This window comes from Chinchilla lanigera, unplaced genomic scaffold (assembly GCF_000276665.1).
Source record: "Chinchilla lanigera isolate Chin_1 unplaced genomic scaffold, ChiLan1.0 scaffold00096, whole genome shotgun sequence".
Classification (NCBI taxonomy): domain Eukaryota; kingdom Metazoa; phylum Chordata; class Mammalia; order Rodentia; family Chinchillidae; genus Chinchilla; species Chinchilla lanigera.
Genome location: NW_004955497.1, coordinates 6,133,294 through 6,145,277, shown reverse-complemented (window position 1 = coordinate 6,145,277; position 11,984 = coordinate 6,133,294). Strand labels below are relative to the sequence as shown.

General features: G+C 42.7%; 1 protein-coding gene across 4 annotated transcripts in view; it reads right to left on the bottom strand.

The window, feature by feature from the left end:
* The window catches only part of Wasf3 (WAS protein family, member 3), a 90,007-nt gene that overhangs the window by 45,362 nt on the left and 32,661 nt on the right, over positions 1-11,984 (bottom strand). For all 4 annotated transcript variants that reach the window (XM_005406349.2, XM_005406347.2, XM_005406350.2 and 1 more), the window contains one exon: positions 5,347-5,489. In XM_005406349.2, coding sequence (XP_005406406.1) covers positions 5,347-5,479 — 133 coding nt within the window. In that variant the 5' untranslated portion in view covers positions 5,480-5,489. The remainder of the gene's footprint in view (positions 1-5,346; positions 5,490-11,984) is intronic.

The window sequence follows — 11,984 nt, the reverse complement described above, 5'->3', positions numbered from 1 at the left end:
GTTATCCTTCTTTTATTCTTTAAAATAAAAAAAAAACAAACTTCCTATCTGTCCCCTATTTTATAACTATGCTGTTATTTGTTAATCAAATTTAAAATGTGTTTCACTTCTAAGTGGGGACCAATTCAATTTGTTTTGCTGTCTGTTTGATCTAGAGGGGATACTGAGTGAAGCACTAATAAAGTGTAGATCTAATTTGCTATTCTATCAGCCATTAATCACTCAGCCTTAGTTCAGGCTACAGTAACAGAACACCGTAGATTGGGCGGCTTATTGTTTCAGAGGATGAGAAGCCCAGATCCAGACAGTGGTAGACTTGGCATATGGTGAGAGTGACCCTCTCTGCTCCAAGACGGTACCCAGTGCTGCATTCCCATTGAAGGGGCAAGGGCTTTCTAGCAGGCCTTTTAAATGAGGGCATTAATGAGGACTCTACTTTCATGACCTAGCACCTCCCAAAGGCCTAAATAGGATACTAAATAGGATCATCCTGAGGATTAGGATTTCATCATGTGGATTTGAGGAAGACATAAACATTTAGCCCATTGCAGTCACTATCTTAGATTTCTAGAAATTATATCCCTGGCACATATATCATTAGGTTCTTCTTTCTGTAAGATCTTTGGGATACAAGCCCAAGATGCGAGCAAGGAATCTGAAGGAAGAGGGTATTCACCGCACACACTACACCCGAAAAGGAAGAGGAAAGCTGTCGCGGGCATCTCTAGGGACCAGCTGCTGTCTCCACCTTGTAGACCGCATGGTCTCTTTCCTGTGCAGCTTTCTCTGTGCATCCTTCCTTTGGCCTTTCCTCACCACTGATGTCTTGTGCTTTCTCTAAGATTCTACCCTCTTCCCTATGGGTGGTGTCCATGGTTCTTCAGCCAATGATGACGTCTCAACATTAAGTCCCATAATGAACTGGCAAATGCATTGCGGTTTTTTGTTTAAACGGCCTGAAAAGATCTGAATGACCTGAATAACACAAAAGATCTGAATAACACATCAGTTCAATCCAGACGCACCGAGTCTCACTGCATGGGTGACATCTCTGAGGCACACTGCAATCACCGCCTCCGAAGCGAGTCCCAGCATCTTACCTTAATGCTCCGCAAGGGATTCTGATACAGAGGCAAGTTTGACAGCAACTGAGGGAGCTCAGCTAGGGACTGGGTGTCCCTGAGGCAGATGCCCTTTGCTGGCCCAATCCTGTGGCGGCAGATAATTATGTGGTACCCAACACAGCCCAGGCTAGAGTGGTATACAGTTTCCTACTGTTTCTGTACCAAATTAACATAAACATAGTACTGTACCTAAAACAGCACAAATTACCTTACAGTTCTGGAGGTCTAAAGCCTCAAATGCATTTCACTACCTTAAAATCAAGACCCTGGCAGAGCTGTACTTGGGACTGCGAGGGGTGGGACTGTGTGTCCGCTTCCTTGCCTTCTCCGGCCTCTGTGTGATGTCTGCAGCTACTGCTCCCTTTCTCCATCTTCAAAGCCAGCAACGGCTGGCTGTGTCTTTCTCACAGAACACATTCTGACACCAATTCTTCTACTCCCTCTTCCATATTCAAAGGGCCCCTGTGATTACACTGGGCCCAACCAGATAATCTGGGCAATCTCCTTCTCTTGAAGCAAATGCTTAGCATACTTTCCCCTTGCAGGTACCATAACGTATCTCCAGGTTCCCAGGTAAGGGCATAAACACGTCGGAGAAGCTATTATTCCGCTTACCACAAGGACCACGTGCAACAAAATGTACTGGGCAGGCAGACCCACTCACCAGAGATTATGGCCAAGCAACCATCATCAACACAAACAACGCAGCTTCACACTGAACATTAATTACAGTGTGAGATACAGATCGACGATTAAAATTTTAAGAGTTTTAAGTTGGTTTTCATCACTTATACTTTGTACCAAAAGATATCCCAGTTATAAAAACAAGAGACTAAAGCATTTCTTCAAAAGTATAAAAATACATTTTTACCCTTTAGTAATTTATAAGGAATCTTCTTGTAATTAAGTGGATTTAAATATTTTATTAATCACTACTATCAAGAATCAGTTGTAAATTAGCTTAAACTCCAGAAGAAATGTTTTAAAATACATTACGTAATTTTTAAGTTACTTTCTCCTTAGCCAGTTATAGAGCTATTAAAATATATTAACAGCAATGCAACAAAATTATTTTAAAGAAACAAATACTCATCTGCAGTGTTTCTTCTTCAAAATATGTGAATGTACTTGAGTTTCTAAAAGAAAAAAATCTTCCCACGCTTGAGGCTACTGGAATGTGCAATTTTATGGAGGATTTCTAGTTATTGTTTCTGAAATATTTAACTGTGAAAACCTGTCACCAGAAATGGCACCTGAACTAAACAGAAGGGGTGGGAAGAAGTGAGAAAACCAGACCACGACATACTGGTAAATGTTAAAAGGCAAAAATAGTGTAACTTCAAAAAGCTTGGAAGAACAAAGCATTTGCACGTGCATTTGAGTCTAAAAAAATAGATTATTCCTTGGGTATTTAACACTAATATTCAACATTAGAATAACAGAAAGTCTTCTTCATGCTTGTACCTGCCATCAATATATGCATACAAACAGACCATATATGTAATGATCGGTTTATTTGTTGAACTAGTCAGCTTTCTCGCTGACGGGACAAAATGCCTGACACACACAATTTAAAGGAGGAAGTGGTATGAATGTTTCAGAGGCTTCAGTTCATGGCTGGCTTGGTGTTTACCTCGTAGCAGCTAAGAAGGAGCACAGAGGAAAAGTGTGCCTGAGAGAGAAGCACCCTCCAAAGGCACGCCCCCAGTGACCCACCTCCTTCAAGGCGGCCTTGCCTCAACTGCACACTCACTGTGAAAATCACCAGCGCCCTCATGATCTAGTCATCTGTTTAGGAGTCTCTTAAACCACTCAAATTGACAATTAAGATTAACTGGCACAAGTTGAACCCTTGTCAACTTGACACCTAGTCACATCTTAAACCAAACTCAATCTCCAAATAAATATATTAACATGGTCATAATTCTACCTACTATACAACCAAAAGCACAATAATTCTTTCCACAAAGTCTTAATAGTTCCAGCATTATGGGCTGGGGATTTAGCTCAGCAGCACAGTGCCTGCCTGGCAAGCGCAAGGTCGTGAGTTCGATTCCTGATACCAGAAGAAAAACAAAAAAGCAAAAACAAAAACAATAGTTCCAGTATTGCTCAAAAGTCCCAGTCCAAAGTCTAAAACCAAACTACTCGATCCTATGATACAACAGCACATGGTAAAGATTCCCATTCTAAAAGGGAAGAATAAGGAAATAGGAAAAAATCAGACCAAAGCAAAGCCAAAACCCAGCAAGGGCAAACATTAAGTGTTATAGTTCCATGTGTGGCATCTAGGGCGCATGGTGGCAAAACGTGAGCTCCAGAGGGCTTGGACGGACCCCACCCTTATGATCTCACTGGTTGTGACCGACACGGCTTCTCTCTTATAGGCTGGCTCCACTTACTACCTACAGCTTTCTATAGCAGATGTTCTCACATTCCTACTATCTCTGACTTCTTGGGGCGTCTGCACTGTGCCACTGCACTGATTCCTGCAGCTTTTTGCATCCCCCCAGAGGCACACTGCCTGGCCTCCCAGGCCTCCTTCTGAAATCTGGCTTGAAGTCTCTGAAAACAACAGCACCACGTGGACGACGCCAAGGTCCAACAGCAGCGCGAGCAGTAACCAAGCCCCAGCGGACCACGGCTATGGTGCCTGGACGGTCGCGCACAGCGACGTGACTCTCAGCGGCCCTTCCAGAGCGGAAGACCTGAGCTGCCATGTATCTTCTCAAATTTACACCCTTGAGCTTGCAATCAGTGGCGTTTTGCTGATTCCCAAGAGCTCCACAAGACCTCCTTATTCCTTGTCCTGATGTACAGTACTTGGTTTCTTTTTAATGGTACTAATCTCTTTAACAACTATACTTCCTTCGGTCCCAACGTGACACATTTCTTTTGGGGCTAAAATGCTGAGTGTTTCAAATCTTCTTGCTCTGCTCTTTGCTCCCAATTCTCAATACAAATATGGCTAAAAGCAGCCTTGCCACAATCAGAACATTAAACGACCTGAATTTCCTCTGCCACTTCAAATTCAGCCTACACAGTCTCAAGACACAGGAAAGTACACATAAAATGTTCTGCTAGAATGTACCCCACGGGGCCTGTATTCAGCATCTTCACTCCCAACTGGAACCTGCGAGCCTGGCCCTTACTCTCACACCCCTGTCAGAACCCGAGCCCCACGCAGTCACTCACCACACTCTGCTTTCAGCATTCTAGGCTTTCTCCAGCTCCATTCTCTGAATGTCTCCCAACTACTCTCACAAGCCAGTTAGTTCCAAAAGTTACTGAACCACGTGGTCAGGTATAGTCACAGCAACGACCCACTTTTGGTACCAATTTTCTGTACTGATTGGCTTTCCTGTTGGGACAAAACGCCTGACACATACAGCGAAAAGGTGAAAATGGTTCACCTGGCTCACAGCTTCTGAGGTGTCCCTGACTGGCTGGTTCCGAGGCAGGCATATGGTGGCCAAAGGGAGTGTTCGAGCACAGCTGCTCACTTCAGGGCAGCCAGGAAGCAGAGCACCAGGACAGAGGCACGCTCCCCAGGGGCACACCCCCAGGACCTACTGCCTCCGAACAGCACAGCCAGCTGTGAGTATCGGTGGGTAACCTACTGGTAACTACAGCACTTCGTGATCCCACCACCTCGCCAGGAGTCTCAAACTAGTCAAGTTGACAATCAAGATTAACGAACATTTGTTGACTTCAATACAGAAGCCAGTACCTGCATTTTAACTTTTAAGTTGGTTAAGATCAGAAAATCTTAATGCTTTTTAGCTTTATTCTAGGACTTATCTGCCAATCAATCAATAGCTACTGAGCAACTACTATGTACCAGGTACATTACAAGTTTACCTAGTTTTCAATCTATCACATTTATAAGAATAACCTGTACCGTTCAAGTTTAACAAAACAATTGACAATTTTTTAAAAAAATACTACCAGCTATCTTCAGTTTGAAGAACTTTTAAAAAATTAACACTACTTTAAATTTGCATACATGGTCTTATCTAACAATTCCTGACTTGGTAATTTTAGCATTACATCTTCACTAAGTATCACAAACCCAGGATGTTGTAGAAGTTAGCTATAGCCTGGAAAATGTAGAGGGAAGAAAGTTCTTTCCTTTAAGCTGAAATCATATAACTGTTGAAGCCCATTCAGTAAGATGAAGTTAAAATGTCATCGCTAACCAGAAAAAAAAAAGATGACTTACTGAGACTGCTCAGCTGGCGTATGATTGCAGAAAGAGTGCTGTTGGTCACACACTCAAGCTCACTGGTGATTCCTTCGGGCAGAGCGCCCCGGCACAAGTGCCGGGGCTCGATGTTCCTCTTCACTAAAGGCATGGCTCACAATCTGAAAGTGAGAAGATGTTTTTTAAACCTCACGTTCACATTTTAACAACAGCGAGTTTTAGTTTCCTTAGACATCAACTCTTTCCCAGGAACTGTCATCATCCTATCATTCCAACATGACAGAATTGGTTAAAATGCAAAAATGTCTCCTTATTCCAATGAACTGCACAGATTTCAGATGTACTGTAAGTATACTCCTCCTTTTATAGAAAAAAATACAATAAAGTTTTCTAGCTAAGCTTGAGAGAAGGAATACACATGCATTTTTACCTCCTTTCTTCTTCACTGAAATGATGGCAAAAAGAAAAGGTTAACAGTCCACAAGGACAACTATATTTTGATGCTGAATATCCCCTTATGGCCCATTCCCTAAAGCTTCATGCCTACCATGCTGCTTTTGGGAAGGAGTAGAACCTTTAAAAGGCTGGACCTGGTGGGAGGTGCTGAGGTCATCGGGGAGCTACTCTGGAAGGGGATTTGGGGGCTCCCGCCCCTCCTGGTGATGAGGTGAGTGGTTTTCCCCACCATGTGCTTCTGCTATGATGTTCTGTCTCCCCAAAGGCCCAGAGCAACAGGGCCAACCAATCATGGAGCAGAATCTCCAAATGAGGAGCCAAGTTAAATCTTTTTTCCTTGTAAGGTGATTATCTCAGGGATTTTGTTATAGTGATGGGAAGCAGACTACCATAAATACTAAAAGTAGGATGTAGAAACAGCTACAAAACTGCAGATAAAATGTAACCAGGTTATGAGAGGAAAAGGCTACACCCAGATTGTACATGGGAAGTAAGCCCAACTGAGCTCCAGAAAGGCTCCCATACCAGAGGCTCAGACATAGGAAGAACCAGGTATCTGTGAAACAGGAATAGAGTAAAAAGAAAACAGGAGGAATGGCTTTTAAAACCCCTGTAAGAATCCCTTCTCCCTCCTGGGCTGCCCTTCTTTCACCAACCCAGCATGTTTCACTCTTCACATAAGAGGAATCAACGAATCTGCATCTGGGACACTAAACAGAGCCCAGCGGAGGGGAAGGAAATGCACTGAAAACAGAAGCATTAAGCCCACGACTACACAGAATGGCTTTCCTCCTCCCCAAAGAGACTAGAACGTTTTTTCTGGGGAATGCTTGAAAAGACTTCCAAACACTGACACTGGGGAGGAGTCTGGAGAGGGGTTTTCCTACAAAAACTGTCACTGAGGTCACCCTCCAGTAACACTTGTCAATTGTCCCCCCAAGCACACAAAACATAAAAAGCTTTTAGTGACTTGGATTAAAACAAGTAGAGAGAATCATGCCAGGAAGGACTTCCCCAGTATCATAGTATTAGCTTTCCCCTCTCTCCTCAGAAAGTATTACCAATTCAACTAAATCAAATCACAACTTTCTGTTTAAGGAGATATATGGAGTTTCAAACCCACTGCTCCTACAGCAAACCCACTCCTGGTACAACACAGAAAATGTGGCTGGGATATACTTTCCTTTTGACAAGCTCATCCTGTTGCCAAACTTGCAGGGACAGAAACACAGAAAGGCCCCGTACCTGGGTGCACTTTTTTGGCCGTGAAACCAGCTCCAAAAGCCAGCTTGCAATTGTTGCTGAGGAATAAATTAATATCCTGTTCGTAGTTTCCTTTTTGGTTGCCTGAGGTGTAACAATCTCACTAGTGTAATCACTGAATGGTACACTACACTTAAGAGAAGTTGGGAAGTAAGTAAGTCTCTGCTTTTCTTCTGCTGCTCTTCCTAACTTTTGGTTCACTCATCCAATGAATTACTTACTGAGGACCTCTCACTTGCCCAGCAGTGTACAAGGTGACCAAGATGCAATGGTAACTGAAGACGGACAGGGCTGCTCCCACAGCGGAACTTCAAAGCAGGAGACGGACAGCACGCAGGCTGATGCACCTCCCGCTGGGACTGGTGCTCCAAGGAAGGACTGCGGGCTCTGAAACCCCGTGGGGCGTAGGTGCAGACCTATCCAGGAGTCACGGGCAGCATCCCCATAGATGCAACTGTCAAATGGAAATCTAGGGATGAACAACAGCGAGCTCACGAAAGGGCTCTGGCAGAGGCAATGTGGAGAGTGACATGGAGGAGCATAAAGAGAGCTGGTATCAGGGAAAAGTTCTGTTGAATCCCAAGTTTGATTTGCTGCTTTTGCCTCACATCCACGACAGTGGTGTTAGACACACTGACCGTACTGCACCTGCTCCCTTACTGACGGGTGCACGCCTGTGGTGCATCGCTCCACCTTTCTGTGCTTTGGTCACCACCGTCTAAAGCGGGTAAGAGCGTTTCCCCTGGGAAATGAGGAAGAACCTGCCTCCCAGAGTGAGATTTAGTGAGCTACCGTCTACACAAATCACTGACAACAGGGCCTGATGCATAACAACACTCAAAAAATTGACTGGAGTAATTTTATACTGATTGCTATCCCATCAATTATTCTTATATAATAAAAATGGTTTGCAGTTAAGAGTAAAAACCTGAGAAAGAGGCAGTATTACATAAAATTCATTGAGGAAAGGTAAATACCCAAGGAAGGAGTGCTAAAATATGGAAATTCTGAATACCAAGGTCTCTAAGCAAAAGGTAGAAGATTTATTTTGAGCAATTTCTTCCTGAGAGAATCATTTAGAGTAACAGGGTGCTAGCTCACAATACATTAAGTCCCCAACTTACAAATAGTCCAGTTGCAAACTTTCACAGGTGTACTGCGTAAGACTCACATTGTCAGATACAAAGGAATCTGACTTACAAGTATTCTCCTGGAACAGAACCTGCTCATAAGATGGGAACTTACTGTAAGATAAACTAGAAAAACAGAATTCCTGGTCAGGGATATAGCTCAGCAGCACAGCACCTCCCTGGCAAGCACAAGGTCCTGAGTTCAATTTCTGGTATCAAAAAAAAAAAAAAAAAAAGAAAGAAAGAAGCTTAATAAAAACAAAGTGTAAGACAGAAACATACTGAAAACTGATCAGCAGGAACTCACTCCACGAGAACTTACAAGGAAAGCAAGTAACAACAGCAACAAAATGTATCTGTAAAGAAGCACAGAGGAATGACTGGGGAGAAGCAAGTGAGTAACAAAAGTGCTACCGACTCCACATGTTATAAGCCTGGAATTTGTAATGGTCTGTGGGTTTTTTATTTTTTTGGTACTGGTCTGTTTTTGGGAGTGACCCGAGCATTTCTCACCTAATTCTTCAAAAGAAGTCTTCCCAAGAGCTTAGAAGCTTGTTCCGGTGCTGTTAGCTTTACATCACTGTGACAAAGTACCGAGAGCAGCAACTTGCAAGGAGGAAAGGCTGATCTGGGCTCATGATTTCAGGGGGCACATGGCGAGGCAGAGCATCATGGCGGGAGCACCTGGCAAGGGCAACTGCTCAACTCACGGTGACCAGGAGGTGAAGACAGAGGAAGGGGAGGGCTGCGGTCTCCCTGTCACCTTCAGTGGCAGACCCCAGTGACCTCACCTCCTTCCTCCTCCTGACTGCTCTGCTGCCTCAGACTAGCACCATGGGCTGGGCACAAGCCTTCAGCACATGGGCTTTGGGGGACACCCAGATTTAAACGAGAGCAGGGCGGAATGCTGACTACATGCACAATAGGCTCCTCCATCACATTCCTATTTATTCAGGATTAGACATGTGCTGTTTCTTCTATTTTAAACCTCTAATATGGCAAGAATCCTATCAGCATAAGATCTCCCCAGTCAATACTCCTATTTATTTAGACCTGCAACTGTTCAAATACAGAGAACCCTAATCGCCTAAGCTGCTGTCCTAATGACACGTCTAGAACATATCCAAAGTGAGCTAAATATTTTCCCACTTTTTCCTGAGCTGAGTGGCTCTCCAGCAAACACGTATGTCCTATCAGTACATCTGGGGGTTGCTCAGGCGGTCTCCCACATATGAAATGTCCGTCCCTGTCATTCACCTCTACAAGTCTGCACCCCATACTGTCCCACCCCACACCCGCCAAAGGCCTCCAGTTCTGCACACGAGACTCCCTCTCTCAGGCTGAGTGGATAGGGCAGGAAGCTCCTGGTGGCGCACTTGCCGAGTGCTTTGAGTGCTGACCTTGACAACAAACGAGAAGCTACTTCCTTAGAGATGAACTAACGATATCTTTCATTTTCTTTTTTCAAACAATGTGATGTCTAGGCCCTGCTGGCTGTGGACGGCCTGCCCTTCTGAGGTTACCCACTCGCAGAGACAGTAAGGATTGAGCAAGCTGTTCAAAGGCAGATGAACCAATCCAAGACCACACCCCATCATCTCCTCTTCTGGGCTGCCACACTCTAGGCCACTGTCCTCCTGCCCTAATCACCCCATTGTGGGGCAAACAGAGCACAGGGCAGTGCAACTGGATAGCAAAAGAAACCACAAAACGTCATAAACGTAAGCAAATAAGATGGAAACACAGAAAACATGGACAGATCCCTAGGTCCATACAAATTACCAAAACAATCAAGAAGCTGTAAAGCCGAGCCTGGTGGTTCACATCTGTAATCCCAGCACTTGGGAGGCTGAGGCAGGAGGATTTATTACTGCAAGTTCGAGTCCAGCCTGGGCTACAAAGTGAATCTGAGGCCAGCCTGAACTGCATAGTGAGACCCTGTCTCAAAAAAGAAAAAAAAAAAAAAACAACAGATATAAAAGTTCAAAATAAACCAATACCAATCAATGAAATTGAAGATATAATTAAAAATCTACCAACAAAGGTCTTTATTTCAATCTGATAAAAGCTATCTGTGACAAACCAACAGCTAATATTATACTAAATGGACAAAAACTGAAAGCTTTCAAGCCAAAATTAGCAGCAAGACAAGAATCTCCACTGTCAGCACTCTTATTCAGTATAGATCTGGAAACATTAGCCAGAGCAATTAGAAAAGAGAAAGAAATAAAACAAATAAGGATAGGAAAGGAAGAAGTTAAATTATCATTATTTGCAGATGACATGATACTTGACATAGAAGACCCCAAAAAACCCACGAAAAGACTTCCAGATTTAATAACCAAATTCAGTCACCTAGCTGGATTCAAAGTCAACACTCAAAAATCAATAGCATACCTCTATACAAGCAACGAACTCATTGAGAGAGAAATTAGAGAAACAACACCTTTCACAATAGCATCCAAAACAATGAAATATTTAGGAATCAATCTAGCAAAGGAAGTAAAAGACCTTTACATTGAAAACTACAGTACTCTGAAAAAGGAGATTGAGGGAATATCAGAAAATGGAAAGATATTCTTTACTCTTCGATAGGAAGAACCAATATAGTGAACACGGCATGCTCCCAAACTTGTTACACAGATTTAAGACAACCATGATCAAAATACCAGCAGCATATCTCACAATTAGACAAAACAATCCTAAAATTCATTTGGAACCAGAAGAGACCCTGAATAGCAAAAGCAATTTTAGGCAACAAGGCAAAGCACGAGGCATCACGATCCTTGAATTGAAATTGTATTATAAAGCTACAGTGATAAAAACAGCCTGGTACTGGCAAAAAAACAGACTTTAGGATGGATGCAATACATTAGAAGATGCAGACCCAACTCCAAACACACTCAGCTACCTTACCTTTGAGCTCAACATCCTCACTGGAAGAAAGATAGCTTTTTTAATGAACGGTGCTGGAAAATCTGGCTTTCCACATGTCAAAGATTAAAACTAGACCCATATCTTCACTGAACTAAAATTAAAATGGATCAAAGATCTAAATATTAAAACCGAAACACTAAATCTGCTGGAAGATAGAATGAACTCTTGAAGACATTAGTACAGGCAAAGACTTTATGAACAAAACTCCGATCACACAGGAACTATCACAAAGAGTCAACAACTGGAATCATATCCTATTAAAACGCTTTTGCACAGCAAGAGGAAACCACCAATAGAGTGAAGAGACAACCCATAGTGTGGGAAAAACATTTTTCCAACTATTCCTCAAAGGACTAATATCTAGAATATATAAATAACTCAAAAAAGTCAGACCCCTCAAATTTAAACATCTAATACAAAAATTGGGATCTGAAATAAACACTTCTCAGATAAGTAGACACAGCAAATAAATATATGAATAATGTTCAACATCACTGGTTTTTGTGAGATGTAAATTAAAATGATGCTGAGATTCCATCTCTCTCCAGAAAGAATGGCTATATCAAGAAATCAACCAATAACAAATGCTAGTGGAAAAAAGAAAAAGACAAGTGTTGGTGGGGCTATGGGGAAACAAGAACCCTTTTCCACTGCTGGTAGGAGTGTAGACAGGAGCAACCACTGTGGAAATCAGTGTGTATTCCTCAAAGAACTAAAGCTAAAAGGTTCCATTTGACCCACCTATTCCCCTTCTTGGTAGCTTGATGAAATAATAATTATTATTTTTTTTTAATTTTAAAGATAAAAGGAGGGAAACATTAACAGACATACAACATTTTACAACATATCACAAGCACAATACAGACAATA